Raw genomic sequence first — 22,381 nt, 5'->3', positions numbered from 1 at the left:
GTTTACATCTGACTCCCTCACAAGCCTCCAAGAACATCCAGGGTTGGACTGCACCTCCCTGCTGGCTGTTAACATCTGCTTTGAGAGCATCTTAAAAATCACTTCCCTGCCATCCATATAATATTTTCCTTTTCGGCACTGTTGTTTAAACATACCTTTTTAACAGAACTATACATGCTGTTTTGTTAATGACCTCAAAGTGGTAAACGCCTACTTGGGCTAATGATTGGAAGGCCCGCCACAGTCTACTTCTGACTTGGTCATGGACTAGTTATCATGAATAAAATAATCACTCTAAAGCTTACTTTTTCTCATTTGTTGACTAAGTTGGACTGACTATCCTCCAATGTTTCTTTCTAGGATTTGTTTCTCAAAAACATAATGAGCTTGACCTTGCTCATTGATAATTGATAAATTATCAGATAAATTGAAACAAAGTGTTTATACAAATACTGCACATGTATCATCCATGTTTATTCACAGTCAATATTACCATTAAAACTAGTTAAGGAGAAGACTGTAAATATGTGAAATGGGCTATTTCCCTGTGCAAAATCCCTTCATTCTTGAAGGAAACACCCTTTGTGAAGCCATTAACCATAATAAAGGAAATCTTAGTAAGATCTGATTTGTAAAGAAACTGAATATGAGTATGGGTTATTTGGAATCTGGTTGTTTCTTAGCCAGGAAAAGGGGGGCTTCTGAGAGTGAAAATAAGGAAATGGTGACTGTAAAGGAGATGAAAGAGACAGTCGGTGGCAGTGATCCTGTTGGTGGAAAAACTCTAGTCTTAGGTTCCTGAGGGTAAATGCCCTCCAACCCAACCTGTCTTCTGATCCTGCCTCATTGGAAGATGCAGTGAGGAAGATCTGGGCAATTTTTTTATGCAAAAAAAAAAATAACAGATTTTACTCTTCCATCATGTTTATTCCTTCATTCAATCTCTGTAAATACAGTTACTTTTACCTGGACTTCCTAGTTTCCCTCTCTGGCTTGCTAGAAAAATCTCGCCTTAGATACAGAACATATGATGAGCTGAATGGTCAATGTACTTTTCTTTGTCTGAAGTGCTTTTACTCGCTCTTCAAATACCAGTTTCTTTACAAAACTGTGTACTGATTTCTATGGTTCTGGTAGCACTGCACTTTCAGGCAGAATGCAGCGTTTTGGTTCATCTAAGTCCAATTTGTGAAGTCTTCAATGCCATATCACAGGACAAATCTAAAGTCTTTCCTGGAAAACCGACTGGCATGTCTATTGTTTTGGGATGGCGTGGATGTTGTTGCAGCCTTCAAATATCATGTCACACATATGCAATTATCAAAATGGTGAAAGAAGTTATTTTGACAAGTGTGTATTTTATGACTTGAGAGTTTATTGCCCATTCTTGTAAGATTGACATGATGATATGGAAAGCAAATGAACTGATTGAAGCTATCTGAAGGGCAAGATTCCCATTTCCTTAGAAAATGATGGTTCACAGAATATCTGCTCCTCCAATTCTTGCTCAAGAATTTCCAGGCATCATCTCCTATCAATACTTAAGAGGTCAAGATGGGCGGAGAGTTGATTCCTAAGTCTCCAGGAACTCCTGAAGAAAGATCTCAAGCACAAAGGCGGAAGTAGAGATAAATCATAAATCCTTGAACTTCAGAGTAAAGAAGAGATGGTTGAATTGTTTGAAGCTGGATTTTCCAGATTCCTCTTCTGGACTGGCAAGTAGGGTCAACTTTGTGCTCTTGACAATTTTGAGTACATGCTCCAGCTTCAAAGAATTCTTTGGGTTACACAAGGGGTCCACTCTGAGCTTCCCTTCTTCACCTCCACCCTTCCTTACTGTGTACATTCTTTCCTCTTCACAGAAAACAGCATAGAACTGACTAGTCCAACACAACTGAATGGGAAGACAGTGTGCTGCCTCTCAATAAAAAGAAGCAAATGCATCTCACCAATGAAAACAACATCAAAAAATCCATTTAGCCCCATTTTGGCATCTTCTCTTAAGATATCCTTATCATGAGTTTTTAAAAATAAAATCCTAAAATTGCTCAATAATATCAATAATTTTTAAAGGAAACAAAAATCCTGCCCACTTAGTAAAAGGCAAAGAGAAAAATCAGCTGTCTCTGAAAGAAGGTGGCCATCTGGACAATGGGTTTGCACTCAAATGGCTTTGGCTCTGGGGTGGGGGATACTCTGTACTCTAAAGTTTGTCTAGAGAAATTATGGGAGCTTTGACTCCCCAGGAAAGTAAAAAGGAAGAATGACCTGAGTAGAGGAAATAGATTCAGAGATACCTTGTGAAGGAAAAGTACCGGGGTCAGGGTCTCCAAGGTCTGGCAGCTGGTTACTCCTGACCCTGACTCTCAGGCACGTCATGGACTCTGGCCACTGGGTCTGGGAGGAGAGGTGGGGCAAGAATGGAGTCTTCTTCAGCCTGTCCATCAATAGTGCCCCTTCACTTGCAAGGGAAGAAAGGCTGTCACTTTTGGTTATATTGGAAAGATTGAGGCACAGCTGTCAAAGTCAGAACTTTGATCATTAGAATGTTCATTCATCCTTGAAATGTCTACTGAGCAAGGCAGTGTGAAAAACACAGACCAAGAAGATGCAGATCTTGCATGTGTCAAGATAATGGCATCACAGAGAATAACTCACGTCAGTGACTCAGGCCACACGTGTAAGAAATAACGTGAAAGAGTGAGCACATCTATTTCCGGGTGGAAATGATTTCCCATTCAGGTTTGTGGGATAGGTAGACACACAGAAATGGAGAAGCAAAATCCTGAGAAAAGAAATATCATGGGCAGAGGCTCAGAGGGGAAAATATCCAAGCAGTTTTAACTTTCAGTGTGAATAGAAATCAGACGGAAAGTGAGATGTCATGCATGGGGATTTCCCTAAAAATGAGACAAAGCACATTTAATCTACAGCTTGCCTGTGGTTAACATTTTTCTAAACAAGGAGACTACTGCTCAATGGAACAGCTGAGAGCAAAAATCCTTCTAAATTTAAAGAACTCCAAGATGTTTAATTTGTATACTGAATCTTCCCTGCAAATTTCCAAATAAAGAAGCGTAAGTGATCATCTTCTGCAACAGGGCTCCTCAGCCTCAGCAGCACTGACATTTGGGACTAGGTAAACTACTTGCTGTGCTACACATTACAGGCTGTTGACAGAGCAGCATTACAGACCTCGACTTACTAAGTCAGCAGCACCTGTGAGAGAGTCGTTTCCTAGGCAGGTTGATAAGGAGTCTAGGGGTCCCCAAGGAGAGAGGGGTCTGGAATTCTCAACGAGGAAGAAAGGACAAACTTTTTTTCTTTCTCCACATTCCTTAGGATTATATAACAATAATGTATCCTGCCTAAGGACAGTCTTTGGATTCAACCTTCTGTTATCTTAAAATGTTAATTATGGGAGTAGACCTGGTCTTTACAAGGACGTATCTTGCCTGAGGACATTGTTATCTTAAAATGTAAATTATGGGAGTAGGTCTGATGAGGTCTTTACAACCTCCAGATATTCTTTGGATTATATAACTTCATTGTTAACACTAGCAAGCGGGTACTCTTTCTGCCCCCTTCTGATGCCTATGTCAGAAGCTTTCTCTATCTCCTTTATACTTTAATAAAACTTTATTACACAAAAGCTCTGAGCGATCAAGCCTCGTCTCTGGCCCCAGATTGAATTCTTCTCCTCCGGGGGCCAAGAATCCCGGTGTATTCGCATGATTCAACAACCTTTCACCTGCTCAAGTGTTACCAGGTGGAACAATCCTCTCTAGACACTGCCCAGTGGCCCAGGGAACACAATTACACCCTCCCCTGCCCAGCCGGGAGATGCTGGTGCCCAGATTCACTGACTCAAGTCTGTTCTCCTGGCACAGACATGAGTGAAGAACAAGGCAAACCCGTCAGTGTGAGGCAAACAAGGCACAGTGTCCGTTTTGAAAGTATATGTAATTATTATATGCAGGATGCTTCCTGTAACTCTACTCACTGTTACAGGTAAATGAAGTCTGATCCCCTAGACTGTGGTTTCCAACCACCCTTCTATTTGACAGCCTCTCACACGACTGAAGGCAGATATATCCTCCACACCATTCTAATGTTGGCAAGATGTGGTCTCCTGACCATCATTTATTACACACTTATAATCATGCATGGCCTAAATACTGTTACAGCAAACTCTTTGTGAAAGAAAGTTCATTTCTAGTTATGATGATGGAAATTAAGATAAAACATTGATGCCTAAGAAAGAGATGGTTCTCAGTTACAAAATATAAGATGTATAAAACAAATGACTGAAACCGTAAATCTTATGCATGTCTGTACCCAGGAATTTCTTCTTTCTGGTGAGATGTAGCAGCTTCTGTGTCTCTCGCTTTTTTTTTTTAATTTTAAAGGTAATGCAGGTGGGGGCGGGGGCCTGTAGGTACAGTCCCACACACAGCTTCTGTTACCTTAAGAGCATTAAGTCTGATTCTTTCACTCAGTATGTACACTATCCTTCCTTAAAGATTTCACTGTAAACAATAAGTGCTGAAGTCAAGTATCAAAATCCAGTGTAGTATCTGATGATCACAGTAGGTTCTTGATGGTAAGAGGAATGAGACATTAGTGGTAGGTGAGAGAAGTCATGTGCAATTTTAGCAATACTTTGAGAATACTTAAAGCAATTAAGTAGTTTTTGTTATTATTACTAGTTGTTAACAATATATTTCTGATTTATGTTAACAAGCGGGCATAATCCTTTAAGGGCTTCCCGGTGGCTCAGTGGTAAAGAATCCACCTGCAATGTAGGAGACATGGGTTCGATCCCTGGGTTGGGAAGATCCCCTGGAGAAGGAAATGGCTGCCAACTCTAGTACTGCCTGGGAAATCCCATGCATAGGAGAGCCTGGTGGACTATATAGTCCATGGGGTCACAAAAAGATTCGGACACAACTTAGCAACTAAACAACAGCATGGTCCTTTGAAGGAACCATAGGGGGAAAAATAATCAAATCTATCAATAATGACTCAGTGATAACATTCTCTTTTCTTTGAAAGGTGTCCTCGAATGGCCATTTTGGACAAAGCTGGTTGTGGTGGCCATCGGCTTCACAGGAGGTCTGGTCTTCATGTATGTACAGTGCAAGGTCTACGTGCAGCTGTGGCGCAGGCTGAAGGCCTACAACCGCGTGATCTTCGTGCAGAACTGCCCGGACACAGCCAAGAGGGCGGAGAAGAACCGCTCTTGCACCGTGAGCATGGACACCAAGGACGCTGGGGCGGTGCCCGCGTTGCAGACAGGGCCCACCGCACGACAACCCGCGGAGGCCGGCCCCACCGAGCTCATACCCGTGTGACGGGGCCAGCGGAGGCCTGCCACCCAGAGTCCAGCCTGTCACTACAGATGACAGAAGCGATCCTGAGTAGTCACCCTCTATCTTCTCTCCGCTTTCTGACCCATTTGTTCTTACTTTGCTCAAAAGGAAAGAAGAAAACACCAAATGACCAGGATCCCATGAAACAGTCTCAAGTGTAAAGAGGAAATGTGGAAGTTAGCTGGAAAATGATTTCTGGGACAATTAACCACTGGCGCAAGGGATGCTTTTAGGCAATGCGGAAAGCCTGAGTGGACAGACCCATGAGTCTTCACAGTAGCAGGGAAAGTTCCAGAATAAGGACTTGAGTTGAACGTGCGTTTCTTCTAGGGCCTCATGATGCTAACTCTCTCATCTGGAAATGACAAACGTATCTGGGTTTAAGCTTGAAATTGTCTGCATTATCCCTAAGGCACATCAGACACAAACTTGGAAGATGCATATTTTGATATTCATACTTTGACGGCTAACAGGTTTTATGGCTGTAGTGGAGTACAGTTTGTTTTGACAGGTGTATGTTTTTAAAATAGATGCAAGACACATTTGAAGATATTAATACTTGAAATTATGTTTAAATCATGAAGAGTAGATTTTCAAAATATTTTGGGATTTAATTAGCTCTGTTAAATACCCAGAAGCGTTGTATACTCCACTTGGACCCTCTGAAACAGCACTGTCCAACAGAAATGTAATGTGAGCCACAAAGGCTGGCTACATACGTAAATTTAAAATCTTCTAGTAGCACCATTAGAAAAAGCAAAAATACATAGGTGAATTTCGATAATGTTTTATTTAGCATTATATACCCAAGTTATCACTTCAATGTCATCATTATAAAAAATTGTTGAGTTATTTTACATCTCCTTTTATGAACCAAGGCTTCCAAATCCAGTATGCATTTCATCCTTACAGGGAATCTCAATTCAAATCCACTGTATTGGACAGAGCAGCCCTAAAATTAGAGACAAAGCCTGTTTTAAAAGTTGAATCTTTCAAAACAGCACTTCATTCTTTTATTCAAAGTATCACAAATGTTACTTTACAAAGCACTAATCAAATGAAGTATCTTAATAAGAGTTAGATAAAGTTATTATTTTTTAAAGGGTAAAAAAACTATAAAGCAATCTACCCATGACAAAGTTTTGAAATTAACTTATTTGCTACTATGAAGCACTTATAATAGGGGAAATAAAAATTTAAGTCAAATGTACTTTCTTAAATCCACATAAGGTGTCAACTTGACAGATGAGTAGTTATGACCAAGCATTTAGCCTGTATTTTAAAGAGCTGACAGTATTTCCCTTGCTCAACTGGGAAGCAAAAACATTCAACATTCTGTGATAAGTAATAAATTGAGTTGTTTAGGTTTGACAGATGAGTTGATTATTATATTCTTTGCATATTCATGTAAACCTGAAGCGTGAATACTGCAGTGAGCTAGATTAATGATTATAAATATAGTGGCCTGTCAAAGAGAGATGTCTTACATGAAACAAGGTGATTTATCTTTGCTAGCTGTTGTTATTATTGTGAAAAGGCAACCATGATGGCATAGAACCAAAGCATGGGTTTCGCATTGCACAAATCTGGGTATCACATTGATGTACTTTGTAATTGTCAGTGTGCTTCTTCCTCACAGGTTACCGTAGGAAAAAGGAAAGAGAAATAGCCTTTTATTGACGAGAAGGATGATATTATATTAGTAGTGGCTGACACTGAGTCCAAATAGTACCAGTTCTTAGAAATACAGCAAAGGTCAACAGCGTCAACTTTGTGTGTGCATGTGGTGTGTGTGTGTTCCTGTATATACAAGAGAAAAACGTCAAAGTGTCAGTCGGGCAGCAAACAAGAGGTTTTTTAAAGCTCATTTTTCTTAAAACTTGTTGAATGAAGGCACAGGAAAAAAACAGAAAACTTGAGGCAACTAAACTGGCAACTAAACTAAAACTTCTGCACAAATAAAAACATAGTGGTGTAATTAAAAATATATGAAGCTTAAACTGGACTTTGTATTAACTTGTTAATTTCCATCTTCAAGGTTTAAGACATATACATTCATGGATAATGAAGCTTTGGGTGACTTAACCATGGCACTTCACCCAAGGGACTAAACGTGATTCATTTCTTCTGCTAAGTTTCCTAAACAGTTTACTAATCCATGTCTACTGAGGTTTAGCAACGGCAACAGTTTCACAAGTTCCTGAGGGAACAAAGTCGTCACCAGCAAACAAAGAACTGTTGAGCTCTCTGTCCTCTGCTCTGTAAGGGAAAGGATTATTTACACCAAAAATATCATTTAAATTCTGCCCAAACTTTAGAAAGATAGGTAAGTGTATGGCTCATAGCACAGTGGAAGATGATTGGCTCACATGAGGCCTGGTTTATTTAGGGGCACACTGAACACTAGAATGAAAAATAAAGATAAGCATTACTGTATTAATGGTAAAAGAGGACACGGCGTTTTAAAACCACATGTACATTCTCAAAATTAACTTGAATAGGCTTTGACTTTCTTGAAATGACAAAATATAGAGCTCTCTAACAGGATAAAAGTCAGCATTATTCTGCTATTCTTTTATAAACCCTGAACTCTCGAATTTAAATTCTTAAAGAGTTTTCTCATAATGGCTGCTGAAGGTTCAAACAACTGAAATAACTGTGTATTTAAAACCTAGTGTTGACTGTGTTCTTTCATACTGTGTGGCGATGGTCTCTGACCTTTCAGTGACTGGGTGTGGCTTTGTGAAAATACTTCTGTGGACTGGATATACCCTTCAAAAAGAAAAACTGCTCTCTGGAATGCTCTTCAGTTTTTTGAAGCATGTTTACCTGCTTATGTAAGAAATAAAATGGAATTGAAACAAAGGACTTAAATTGAAGAATAAATTGATAGTTCTACTAAAACCTTGGCTTTTTATAATCATGACTGTGGTATTACCATTGCCATTTATACTGTTAATTTTTTTTTAAAGATCTGTCACTTTTATTGTATAAGCTCAAGTATTAAGTTGTAAAGAAATGCAATCCATATTTTTTTTTTTTTAAAGTGAAGCCCAAAAGGAAATTAAGCTTAAGTACAAACGAAACAAAAATGTTCCCATCAATTTGGGATATAAAACAATGGAGAAACTGAAGGAAGACAGGTGTACACAGTAAAGGAGTCTTCTAAATGCTGCAGGATTATATCTCATCCTGAGCTGCTGTTCATGGGATTACAGTCCCAGAGAGACAGCTGCATAGTTAATCTGTTTTGCAAAAGGTCCCTGAACCATCTATATATTTTGACTGGAAAACTAGACCATTAGAGCAATGGCATCACTAACATATTCTAATTGTCATGGAGGTGAGGTGGGGCAGTGTTTCATTTGCCTGACACAGTTCACCTTTCCTTTCATGCCAATTAATATTTTGGAACAAAGTAGAGCTCTTCAAACTTAACATTGTCATTATTGTAGTTGTCATATCATTGTGCAGGACTTACATTTTAATTAAGAAAGACGGAAACCAATTTTCTTTCCTTTTATGTCAGCCCAAAGGTGCTATTTTACATATCAATACAGTTGAGAGGAAGTACTGTTCTTTTGGGCTGCAGTGTTTCCTCCACATCTGAAGAAAGCCCATTTGAAACTGCATTAAAACAAATGAAAAACATTAACTGTGTGCAATTTTGGGGATTGAGCATTTGTACTTTTTTTGGTTTTTCCTAATTCTCTTGCATTAACAATTTACTGTTTTGTGAAATATGCGTACTAAGACAAATTAAGGAAAACAAATAATTCCCTGTGAAAAAAGACTTTGTATATTAAATAAGTGACCCAAACTTTTGTTGTGATTTATTTTTTGTCTAACTTACCTGAATTTCTTCAGATCTGTATCTGTAACATTCAAACAGCCTTGAGTTCTTAAGATTCTACAATGGTCTGGGTTTTTAAGCAGGGTCTGAACATAATTTTAAGGCCAACATAGGTTAACATATGGCATTTTAGAAAGGATTAAATAGGTGCATTAATAAGAGAAAATCAATGAAAATAATCTACACAGACTTTCAAACTGTTTTAAAGAAAAAAAAATTAAGAAAAATCAGAATGTAATCCAGAAAAAGATTCTCTGATGAATAAGGCTTGGATATACAAAAGAATGTAACAGTATTTTCCTACCCAGAGGTAATAAAAACTAAAAGAGGGACTCTAATTCAAACCTAAGAAGGTTAGTGATCAGTGAAGAAAACATCCCCCCTGAAGCTCCAACTTTTAAGCCTGAATTCAGGGTCTAATTGGATGCGTTCATTCTTCTGTCCAAACTGAACATGTGCATTTGTCTTCTCAGCCTCCCAAATTACAACAAACAAACCTAGATCATAAATCATTGTCACTGTGTGTTTAGCTAGTGACCTAAACCGGGAGCTGTGACAGAGATACCAAGGGCAGCAAGGATGGGGTAGGCTCCTTAACCCAGGGAAATGGCAGGGCAGGAAGCAGAGTCCTGAACAAGACACGGCAGCAAGATCCAGCCAGGGGGGAAACAAGTCTGTGCTAGAGTTTAAGACAGTTCACCCCTTACAGAGGTACCCAAGGAAAGATGAACAGAGGTGCCAGCTCCTCGGGAGTCTTGCCCCAAAGGGAAGGCACAGGAAGAAAAGGGGCACATGATGCAGTAACACTGCATAAGGCAGGGGCACCCTGTTGCCGAGAAGCCAGGACCATGGTGCAGCAAAGCCGTTTCACAGCCTGCAGCCACAGCGGACTGAGAAGGGAGTCTCACAGTTGATCAGACCTGGAAAATAAGGGGGCAAACATGTAGTGCCCTGTGGGAGCTCCGCACAGTACCCCACGCCCTCCTGTTCAAGAAGACCACACAGCACTCTTCTGAGGCTCAGGAACGCCATGAGCCAGCCTGGCCTCAGAGGACACACACGGTCATCAGGGGGCCAGCACCAAGCTGTCCCCACCTGGGACATGGCTTGGCCACCCTAGGGGAGGACAGGCAGACAGTGCGTCTGAAACGAGGCCAGCCCAGGGCATGTGGAGAGGACGGCGGCAATCAGAGCACCTCAGGCCTCTCTAGCCACGGTGGTTGTTTAGTCTGGCCATCGTACAGAATGTGGATTTCATTCCAAACATGCTGGATGTCAATGTAGGTTCATCAGTTATAACACGTGTACCATCTGGTGGTGGATGTTGGTAAGGCAGAGGCTATGCACGTGGGGCTAGGGAGTACATGGGAAATCTCTTACTTTCCTCTTGATTTTAATGTGAACCTAAAATTATTTTGGGGTCAAGAATAAAATCACACCCTATCAAAAAAACATGCCAAAGAGGACACCCATTTAATCTTCTGTCCTGAAGCATAAGGACTACAAGAGTAGAAAACGCTATTTAAGGTGAACAGAGTCCCAGAGACAGACCAATGTGTGCAAGGCAAGGAAGCAGCCATGTATTAGGAATAGCAGCTACAGACAGCAGTTAGTAGCTGAGTTTAGAAATGTATCATAAGCCCAAGTCCGTGGAGTTCAGCGTGCTGATTTAGACCAGGGATTGGCCAACTCTGGCAAGCAGACCAAACCTAGCCTGTGGCCTATCTGGGTACGGCCATGACATACATACATAAGTAGATGCAACAGACACTACATTTGGCCTGCAATATCTAAAATATTTACTATCTGCCATTTATTATCTGTCCACCCCAAGTTTACAAAGAAGTGCCAACAAAGTGTTACTTTTCCTCGGTTCCATGTCCGTGGACTAGAGAAGCTTTCTCTCAAAGGTTTAACACTGACAGAAAAGGGGACGGGACAAGCATCACTGAAGAAAGAAAGAACATGTTCCACAGACAATGGTTCAGGGGACCATTTAGGAGCATTACTCTAAAGACACATAATCTCTTAGGTTACTAAGGTCTAGCCAGGAGTGACGTAACAATTATGGTCATAAATTCACTCAACAAGCACTTATCTGTTCTGGTTCCAAGCAGTACAGCCTGTTATATTTTCTGCTTTGATAGCATAGGAAAACTAGAAATAAATGTTGGAGGAGAATGTTCTGCCATTTTCACAAGTTATTCTTGTGAAATAAGACAGTATTTCTTTATAAGCATCAACAGTAATGCTTTTTAAATACCAGACTGGATAAAGCAGTTTTTATTCTCTTTACTGTAATTTATGACTCAGTTTTTTTAGTCGTTTTGAAACAAAAAATGAACTCCCTTCCCCCAAGAAGGAAATTTTCCAATGACCAAAGAGATAAGAACTTACTGCTGCTGCTGCTAAGTCGCTTCAGTTGTGTCTGACTCTATGTGACCCCATAGACAGCAGCCCACCAGGCTCCCCCGTCCCTGGGATTCTCCAGGCAAGAACACTGGAGTGGGTTGCCATTTCCTTCTACAATGCGTGAAAGTAAAAAGTCAAAGTGAAGTTGCTCAGTCATGTCCGACTTTTAGCGACTGCATGGACTGCAGCCCACCAGGCTCCTCCATCCGTGGGATTTCCCAGGCAAGAGTACTGGAGTGAGGTGCCATTGCCTTCTCCATAAGAGCTTACTATATAACCATAAAACCATACTTCTGCATGGATTACTTAAAGCCAAAGCAAGTCAGCATTAGTTAAATCACCAAACATTAAATAATAAGAACCTTATGTAAAATTATAAGTTTTATTTTTAACCTTCTGAAGTAAAAAAGCTGTTAACAAGACAGTTGATACCTGGTTACCTCATACAGAATTTTTTTCCCTTGAAAATGCACTTTTACTGCACTCTTCAGAAAACAGGCCAGAAGAAACTTGCATTTAACAAGTTCTGTTAAGAACATTCTACCACAGTCATGTTTTCCATGATGCTGGAAACATTGAGTTACATCTCAATTTAACCTCTCTCAGAAGAAGAAATAAGACAACTGAAATAACTAGTTCTCTAATCTTTAGTTCTGTTTCCACAAATAAAACCTAATACTTTTCACAATGAGAAAGTAAAAAATAATATACAAACAAAATTAGCCAACCTGAAATCATTTATCCCCTTTATCTAGATAACAGGAGATCCACATAACAACAAGTTGGTGGCTCTTCTTTAACCATTTACCTAACTCTGGGTCAAAGATAATAAATAACAGCAATGTACAATCCATAAGTGTATATAAATTCTGTATCACATTTTCCCTATTTTATAAGGAAAGAAAACAGGTTTGATGTGTAAGAGGAAGAACAGTGAAAAACACTGCTAAAAGGCAGTTTTGCTGTCATCACTGCTTACTCAAGAAGTACCCACATTAACCTTCTAGCAAAATAGCTACTGCCTATGCCCCAAAATGTGATATTAGGTGATTCTAAGTAAACATGTTATAAAAAAAAATTGTAACATTTGGGTCCTCATTCATATTGGTCTCCCAGACCTAGAAATTCAAATTAAATGGATTCTGAAGAGTACTTCTATCTATGCTAATAACTTAAAGTAAATGAAAAGCAACATTCATTTTTAAGAAAAATTGCCACACTGTTTTTGAAACTGAAAATATAAGAGTAAGATAAAACAGGAAATTCATGTGTTGAGACAACTATTTACCATAATCAATTCAAGTATAACTTCAAGTTATTAAATTATTTATTTTCAACTCAAGCAAAGACACTTAAGCCACCGCAGTCATTTCCTCATCTGTGTCACTGGACTCATCTTTCAGTTCCAATTCCCCTAAATCTCCATCTATAGTTGTCACAGCTTTCTTCTTACACTTCTTGGGCACTGCATCACTAGCACAGACTTTTCTCATTTTAATGTTTGGCAATTTCTTCAGATCAAAATCCCATTCCCTAGACAAAAGAGAGAATGCAGAGAGTTGGTGAAGTGGGGAATGAAGTCAATATTCAAAACTATGCAAAAAAAAGTTTATAAATTTACAGCAGACTCCAATGTACTAGACGGAAACAATATAAATCCATCAGGAAAAAAAAAAAAATGTCCCCAAAACTGAGGTTTGCATGTTCCATACTTACTGCACTTTCTCATTAATCTATAGTATGTTATAGTTGCTCACTCACGTCTGACACTTTTCGACCCCATGGACTGTAGCCGGCCAAGTTCCTCTGTCCATGGGATTTCCTAGCCCAGAATACTGGAGTGGGTAGCCATTTCCTTCTCCAGGGGATCTTCCTGACTCATGGATCGAACCCAGGTCTCCAGCACTACAAGCAGATTCTTTACCATCTGAGCCACCAGGGAAGCCCCATTAATCTATAATAGCAGTTAACTGCCCAGGGAATTTCACATATTCAAGACTTTCAAAACAATGCAGGAAAACATTAGGTAGAAATTACAAGGAGGCTGTTCCTTTCTTTTATGATCCCTAACCTCAACACTTCCCTCTGTCAGGACATACAGTATCAAGAAATCTCAAAAGCAGGAACTATATATACCATACTGGAAAATCTCCAAAATGCACAGTCAGAAAAGGTTTTTCTCTTCACACACAATGGTAAGTCACAATTAAGTTTCACCAACCAAACAATTCTTATAACAGAAAACTTCCAGTTTCTCAACCTCAGCATTTCTGTGACAATCCTATGTGCAGCTACTTTGGGAGCAAAATGAAGACTGTTTTGAGAACTGAACTCAAGCTAGATAAAAATACTAACAGTCTATGCTAATTTCTTCTCATTTTTGGCTTCCTTTGGAGGAGACAGAATCTACCGTTTTAATGAATAAAGAGAATACTTATATATCTGACTACTTAATATTACAGGCAAAAAAATTAACATCTAAAAAAAATCTTATGCTCCATGTACTTATAACTACACGTACATGAGTTAAAAAAGTGAACCACTTCTTAAATACGACTGGTAAATTTTATGAGCTGAGGTTTTATGAATATTAAATATTTTCTATAAATTCAGAAGTATAATAATATAAAATAAGCTTAAGGGTTTCAAATAACATGGACTTAATTTATCTAATTTCAATTAAAATTTCAGGCTGAACAACATGACCTACCTAAGGCCAAAGTGATTAATAAAAATTATTTTCTAAAGAAAAATAATTTATGTTTGAAAACTAAAAACTGGAAATCCTACTCACTGGTCTCTCTGGTCACAGAGTTATTAGAGAGATCACTGGTCACCTGGTTCTTCATGATTCCCTTCCCACCAACCAACTTTTCCAGAAGGAAGTGCTGCAAACAGTCTGGGAATGGGTTTCTGAGCCATCAAGTCTGCTGCTGACTGTTTTTTTTTTTTTTTAAATAACAGAGAGGAACAGTGACATCATGTTCTTTTAAATACTATATTGAAGAATTTTGAAGTATTTTGAAAAACAAAAGCACTAGGTCACTATCATTTCAGGCATTTCTAGCAAATGCAACTTAGGAAAATTCTTACTTATCTGATGAAAGAGAGGTGAAAAAGAATCCCTGAATACTCAGAAGGGAAGAAAGGTTATCTATCAAGTACTTTACATGCAGCTTTAACAAAGAAAAAAATGCAACAAACTCACCGAAACGTTTTCAGATTATCTGCATTTAAAATGTCTGGAATCTCTGGAAAAGAAAATACATTTATTAGGTAAAGTCTTCTTATTACAGTATTTATAGTTCCTTCCTTTATTATCTCAGGAAGAAAAAGAAATAACTGACAGAAGAATGCCCAAAGCAAAATAAACTTTCAAAGCATGATTACAAAGCTACAATGAAAAGAAGTTTCAAAAGTATAAAGGACTTAGTCTAAGAAGGTGATTAAAAAAGAAAAGACACTATTAAATAATGTATTCTAAAATAGAATGTATAAAATGAAACAAATTACAATAAAAACATTTGACCTTTACAACAGCTTCAGAAAATACGAATGTGAGTGAGGAATGGGTATACCAAACAGGGGCAAGACAGAGAGATGTTAGTATGTGGTCTTCACTGAATCTTACTGACAGCATCTCTGACAATTTTGCCCATGTTTCTAGACTCTTGTAGACTTGTGTCACCACATTCCCTGGGCTGAGGCACAACCAGAAGCACAGGTCTGAGATTTAGCACTGGCTCCACCCCTAGGAGGATGTCTGACCTGGGATGTGCTGTCAGTTACTGCTACTCAACCTGGCGGCTACAGGTCGAAGAGACTGAGCACAGAGCCACCTGGGAGGGCATGACAAGGGCAGAGCTGAGAGACAGGTGGCTCGAGCTACAGGAGAGCAGAGCAACAGTGCAAGTCATCAGACTCCAAGTGTATCTGGCTGATGAGCTGGATGTGGGATGTGAAATGTCTGCAGAATGATGGGCAAGTGGTGATGTCACTGAATGAAATACGGATCTTACAAGAGTAGCCAGTTTTAGGAGAAAAGCTGGACTTTGTTTTGGGACATGCCAAATTGGAGCTGTCTAGAAGACATTCAAGAAGAGATTTTAAGAAACTCAAGTTTGATAATGCAAGTCTGGAGTTCTAGGGACAAGTTAGGATTGACAACGTAAATTTGGAAGTTATGACATTTAGATGGTATTTAAAAGCACAGGATTACATGAGATAAATGCAGGACCTGGTATAAACTGGAAAGACAAGAGGCCCAAGGACAAATATCTGGGCCAATTATTTAGTTCATGAGGCTATGAGAAGGATTCAACTTAGGAAACTGACATTATGGCCAGTGAACTGGGAGGAAAACTGGGGAAGGACAGGGGCTACTACCTCAAATATAAAATGTGACCAAAAAATGAAGGGATCATCTGTATCAAAGGCTGCACAGAAGTTGACTATGCGAGTTGGTACCCAGCAGAGCTACCATCTGTCTTAACAACTTAAACTGTTCATCAGCAACGAGGACTTTGAGTGGTGGCTGCTAAGTCATGTCAGTCGTGTCCAACTCTGTGCGATCCCATAGATGGCAGTCCACCAGGCTCCCCCGTCCCTGGGATTCTCCAGGCAAGAACACTGGGGTGGGTGGTGGCTACAAAAGCCTAACTTAAGGGGTTCCAGAGAAAATGGAAGATGAAGAAATGGAGACTATAAGCACAGACAAATTTAAGTGAAAAGGACACAGGACTGGCTGAAGCTCTCCCTCAATCCCTACACGTTACATGCAGTCTTGTTTGGCTTTTAAACAACCTGGGAAGGGGAGGTGTGCAATCCATCTCTATTTTTAAATGGAAAGTAACAAGGCTGGGGAGTAGGTAGGAAGTAACTTGTGCTGTTATTTAGTAAGCTGCAAGGGTCTAAGTAGAGATCTAACCTGTTTTAAAGCTATTCTGTTGTTGTTTTTCCAGTAAAAAAACATTTCTTATCTACTCAGGGTTCCTAGTGTTACTGAAGGTATAAGTGCCTGAAGTTAACCTTCTGACTGCAAAGACATCCAACTCAATGAACCTACTGCCAGCTTCTGACACAGCTGCAGAGAACAACTAGGTCAGAAACCAGGCTGCCCCACCCAGTCAGAACACCTCAGGGGACTGGTCACTTGAGCGAACCCACTCTCCTTTCTGGCATCTTCATGAAGAGGGAGCCCCTGAAGCCCGGGGCATTCAACCTAAGACACTTACAATGGCAGGACCCCCGGTCCCTGCTTTCCTCCTCTTTCTCTACTGGAGCCCTCACTGTGAGCCCCTCAGGCATGTCCTGTACCCTCCAGGACCTGCAAGCACTAAATTTTGTGTTTTTCAACACTCCCTGCTGTGTGTTGCTGAAGTGCACCCTGCAGTCATAGTGAGAAACGACCAGGGAGGTTTGGCCTGAGGGGAGAATTGCCTTTGGGGGGCCGCCCAGGCTTTCCTGGACCAAGTACCGCTATTGCCAGGGCTGGGACCTACACAGAAGGAGTCGCAGGATAATGCCTTCAGGCTCCTAGTGTTATTATTAAAGCTAAAAAAAACTAATTTTCCTATTAAACATTTCATTTACTGTACTCTCCAGGCAAATCCACACATGAGTGCCTACAGGGACTAGGCAGGGAACGTGAATGAAGGGAGGTCTGGAACCACAGAATGCTGAGTCTAAAAGCAATGGCTGCTGTTCTGCTCTAGCAAACAATGCTGTCAGACCATATGTTTAATGGGCATCCAGAAATCTACATTTTTCATGTGAAATCAGCAGATCTTTTTATACTGACAATTCATATGCCAATCAAACACTACTTGTAGGCCATGTGCAGCCTTTGGGTCGTTCTCTGCTGGTGGGCTCTGCAAGCCCTTGCAAGTGCCCTCTCCTCTCCTCCTAAGCACTTTTCTTCAGACAATGGTGCTAAACGAACAACACACTTGTGTTCACCAACTATAAGAAATGCTACAGTGCTAAGAAAGAAAATTTGATTTCTGTAATTTCTCAAGAATGGCTGCAACAAGTATAGCTCTTTACTACAAAAATTACAAAGGCAAGAGGACACAGTACCTACTCTAAAGAAACTTGATGTGACTGGAGACAGGCAAGTAATAACCCTATACCAAAGCAGGTTAAGCACATGCCTGAAGGGAGAGGAAAACATTACTATCATAGTAGAAAAATGTCACTGTCAGAATTGACAGTTTTCAGAAAGTAGGAGAAAAAAAGAATGAATTAAAAAATTCCAAATATTCAAAAAGAAAGAAAAGGAAAATCAAAGTGAACTAAATAAACAGGATAAGTTACAGAGACAAGACAGCAGGAAGCCGCATGGAACGCACCGAGGCCGTGGGCCTGGTACTGCCGCTGCTCCCGCTCCAGGGTCTGCCTGATGGCCGCCTCCCGAGAGCAGTGCCTCCGGCCCTGCCTGTCCTTGAAGCTGTTCCGCAACTCAATCTGCTCCAGCTCGCTGCTGAATCGATTCAAATACCTGAAAAACAAGATGGTCTGACTTACAAAATCTGTTTGGCTTATATTACTTCATTTAAAACATAATCCCTAGCCACTGCCTGTCCTTCTCAAGTTTTCATATTCCTCTGGATTCCTTCAAGTTCTCAGACCTCAGACCTTCTCTTGGTAACTCAACCACTCTCAAATCTTCTGTGAACAAATGAAAGCCTGCCATTACAGTGTCAACTCCAGGTCCTCACACTCCAACACCTCCTGGGTGTCTCCATCTGGCTGACAGGTGACGCCTTAATGCACCCTCCGCCCTGCCCCTGGTCCCTTCCGAACCTGCTCCACCTCTGCCCTGGCCCCTACCCCATTCACACAGATGAAGACTGGGTCACCCTGACTCCTCTCTCTCCCCTTTATGCCACATTTAAGTTTTCACTGAAGATTGAGACTTTTACCTCCTTAAACTCTCTAGACATTTCCATTTCTCTTTACCACATTGCTCCCGCCACCACCTCTTGCCTGGACGGCTTCATCAGCCTCTTAACAGTCTGCCCCCTCATCCATTTTCCTCACTCTCAAAAGTTTAAATGTGAGCATTGCAGCTACTTGCTATTCAAAGTCTCCTATGACTCCCACTGTCCTTGGGTAAAGTCCAAACTCTTACACTGATATTTGAGATCCTTTATGTGTTGGTTGTTTATTCAAACTGTCACAATTCCCTCCCGGAACCTATTATCTCAGTGATATTAAATGTCTGGCAGATCACTAAATAGGCTGCTCCCATCCCCAGGCCTTTCAGACCTTGTTCTCTCTGCCTAGACGCTCTTCAAACTACCTCACCTCCATCTGCTAACCTCCATCTGCAGATGTGAGTTTTGGTGTCAAGAAACTGGGTTACCTGCCATTCTGAGGCTCAGAAAGGTGATGAGCCTTCTAAAATGACTAAGCTAGTATACCAACCCAAAGTCTTTGTAACAAAGTCTATCTGCTTGTCTATAAATCCAGAACAGAACTCTGCATCTGCAGAACCAAGTTGGGGAATTCCTCTTACTGACCCTTTGCTCATTAACATGCCCAGTGTTTACCTTTCAATTAATTCACAAGCATCTCTTTTTGAATATCCTACTTTTTTGGGATCAAGATGATTTTGAAACCACTGCAGTTTTTCACCTATAACAACAAGTACCAAAACAGTTTAAAACATAAGTCATTATTTAAGCAGAGGTATTCATTATAATTTTCAACATCAATGTGTTTAAAACAGTATCAACATTTATTTCAAAGTTAAAAGTTTTGTGTGGGCTCAAAGCTAACTAAACCAGCCTGTCAGAAACTGAACTGTCACATTTTAATTTGGGGAAGTGACAAAGGTAGGAAGGATGCTTTTCTGTATATATTTCTTATCCAGTAAGGATAAAAAACATTTTTTAAAATAAAGAATACTTTAAAAGAACATGAAGTTCCAAGTATTTATAAAGCAAAGGATAGAACTTGTCTGAAATAAAAAAAAGAGAGTTTGATTAGATTAATGAAGAGGATGGTGTGTGATAAACTTTCATTAAGCAGTGGGCGCTACGTATAGGCACAGGTCTTGACTTTTACAATCCTATGAGGGTTATTATTATCTCCATTTAGAAGAGAAAGGTTAAGTAACCTGTTCAGGGCCTCAAAGTCAATAAATACACTAAGCATACAAGATCTGCTGTATACGACGCAGAATGACTGACATCTATTATCAAAAAGCTAGCAGACTTCATGCTTATGAGTCAATCAGACCACAGGGGTGCCACTTTCAGTAAAATTTCTCAGTATTACAAATCAAGAAATGGCCCTATCCAGGATTACTGATAAACCATTTACAAATACTATTCTGCTGCCTGATAAGGCAGTAGAGTTAATGGTTTGAATATCTTTCATTTTAGTTACAAAGCCTAGTAGCCACTCACGAAATCTCAAACTTATCAGATAACCTTACCAATAATAAATCTGATCACACACCCACACACACACATAAAAAGACTGTGACACTGAGATACAGACTGAGGATATATTCACATCATTAAGCATGAATTGCTGTTCCCAAAACCCTTCATAATTCTAATGGTCAGGAAGCTAGAATTAAACTAGAGAGAGAGAGGGATGGATAAAGGTAGATACTAAAAACTTCTAGAAAACTGACCTAGATATTAACACTGTTCTAACAGTTTAATGACTGACTTTATTTTAATCAAGTCTGGTAGAGAAAATTCACTTAATCTGGCAAAATCACTTTTATCTGGTAGAGATAAAAATAGTATTTCACTAAGAGAGTCAAGAGAAAATAGGTAAGGGAAGAACTTCAAACAAGTAAATCCACTTACCAATAAGGTTGAGACGCAATGCCTTTTCATTCTTCAATCTTGGGAGAAAATGTGCATGTGTGTTAGAAAACTTCCAAAACAAGTTTTAAAAATCTGAAAAAAAACCCAAAAAGAAAAACTACCCAAAGAACCTTAAGAACCTTTCAAAGATAACTTTTATGCATATGAAATTAACTTTCTTAAAGAAGAAACACTGACACCATGCTTCTCTTTTAAATCACAAAATGTTACTAGAAATTTTTTTCTGCTTTGCAGTGACTAAAGGATACCTATAAAACAAACTGGTTTTGAAAACACAAAGGAAAGCTTGTCTGAATTCTGTAATATACATAATGCTTGTGCACAGAAGAGTATCTAGGACTTTCTAGAAAACAGTGCTGCCATCAAGACCAAAATATATCACTGTCATCTTTTAAACTTCAACAAGAATAAAACAAAATGTTTACTTTTCATAAATTTGATACAAATTATAACAAAGAAAAAGAACTCATTTACTCTAAAAAAATGGCCTACATGATCATGTGCCTCCTACTGTTGCTATTTTGAATTCTAATCCATTCAGGGACTTCCCTGGCAGTCCAGTGGTTAACAGTCTGAACTTCCATAGCAGGGGGCATGGGTTGTTCCCTGGTCAGAGAACTAAGATCCCACAGGAGGACAAGAAAAGAAAAGAAAAAACTCTTTTCCATTCAGAAAAGAGGGACGCTAGTGAGAGGGTAACATGCCGGAAGGCTAGGATCTCCAAATGGAGGAAATAGGCTGCAACCGTCAGAAGTTTTTTCTCTCTCTCTTAAACATCAGTAGGAAACAAACTACAATTGTCAGATTTTTTTTCCTTCTCTATACAAAATTAAAAGGAGATTTCCTTTAAAATTCTGTGTTGCCATGATGACATCTGGTTCCACCTGAACTTTTCTCAGCCCTTGAGCTAACCAATGTGTTTTTCTCATGGAAATGTTATTCTTAAGTTATGTTACTGCTGCTAGGTTGCGTCAGTCGTGTCTGACTCTGTGCAACCCCACAGACGGCAGCCCAACAGGCTCCTCTGTCCCTGGGATTCTCCAGGCAAGAACACTGGAGTGGGTTGCCATTTACTTCTCCAATGCATGAAAGTGAAAAGTCAAACTGAAGTCGTTCAGTCGTGTCCGACTCTTCGCGACCCCATGGACTGTAGCCTACCAGGCTCCTCCGTCCATGGGATTCTCCAGGCAAGAATACTGGAGTGGGGTGCCATTTGCCTTCTCCGAAGCTATGTTAATGAACTATGTATTTACCTTAGACTCTTTCTTCAAGTTGGTTCCAACTAAGACTCAGAAGGGATTTGACAAACCAGTATGTTTTACTTAACAAACCAGTATGCTTTACTCTCGCAAATGTTCTCTTAAGCTATGTTAATGGGAGTACATATTTGCTTGGAAACCTGCCTTTCTTCAAGATTCATGTCAATTGTTTTATGGCCCGGGATGATGCACCTTGTGCCAATGTTATCTCAAAATGCATGTTGTAGGTGAGGGGCCTGGTGTCACTCTCTGAGTTCCGAGACATTTCCTTCCTCTAATTAATTAGTTGCCTGCTAATAGGTACATAACTTACTGCTAAAGACTAGCAGCGGGGGCACCCTTTCTGCCCCCTTTTGATGTGTATGTCAGAAGCTTTCTCTATCTCTTTTATACTTTAATAAAACTTTAATACACAAAAGCTCTGAGCGGTCAAGCCTTGTCACTGGCCCCAGGTTGAATTCCTCTCCTCTGGAGGCCAAGAATCCCAGCGTCTTTCATGGCTCAGCAATAACCTTGCACTAGTTTTTTTTTCGATGCTTAATGCTATCAACTAGGGATACAGCAATGAAGGAAAAAAAAATTCACTGTCCCTGCACTAGTAAAGCATATCAGATTTACCCTCCCACTTTAAACAAC

The 22,381-nt window shown here is 39.8% G+C and overlaps 2 protein-coding genes across 2 annotated transcripts in view; one reads left to right on the top strand and one right to left on the bottom strand.

Annotated features, from left to right (window-relative positions):
• Positions 1–9,192, top strand: part of MARCH1 (membrane-associated ring finger (C3HC4) 1, E3 ubiquitin protein ligase) — a 132,517-nt gene extending 123,325 nt beyond the window's left edge. Inside the window, exon 4 of the mRNA XM_010858343.1 lies at positions 5,056–9,192. Coding sequence (XP_010856645.1) covers positions 5,056–5,354 — 299 coding nt within the window. The 3' untranslated portion in view covers positions 5,355–9,192. The remainder of the gene's footprint in view (positions 1–5,055) is intronic.
• A 2,808-nt stretch (positions 9,193–12,000) lies between these two features.
• The window catches only part of TMA16 (translation machinery associated 16 homolog (S. cerevisiae)), a 31,976-nt gene continuing 21,595 nt past the window's right edge, over positions 12,001–22,381 (bottom strand). The window contains exons 3-7 of the mRNA XM_010858342.1: positions 20,466–20,503; positions 19,191–19,275; positions 17,988–18,136; positions 14,846–14,888; positions 12,001–13,170 (exon numbers count right to left, since the gene is read on the bottom strand). Of these exons, the coding sequence (XP_010856644.1) occupies positions 12,990–13,170; positions 14,846–14,888; positions 17,988–18,136; positions 19,191–19,275; positions 20,466–20,503 (496 nt within the window). The 3' untranslated portion in view covers positions 12,001–12,989. The remainder of the gene's footprint in view (positions 13,171–14,845; positions 14,889–17,987; positions 18,137–19,190; positions 19,276–20,465; positions 20,504–22,381) is intronic.

The sequence above is a fragment of the Bison bison genome, unplaced genomic scaffold (genome assembly GCF_000754665.1).
Source record: "Bison bison bison isolate TAMUID 2011002044 unplaced genomic scaffold, Bison_UMD1.0 scf7180017864385, whole genome shotgun sequence".
NCBI lineage: Eukaryota > Metazoa > Chordata > Mammalia > Artiodactyla > Bovidae > Bison > Bison bison.
This window is presented reverse-complemented; position numbering and strand designations above follow the sequence as displayed.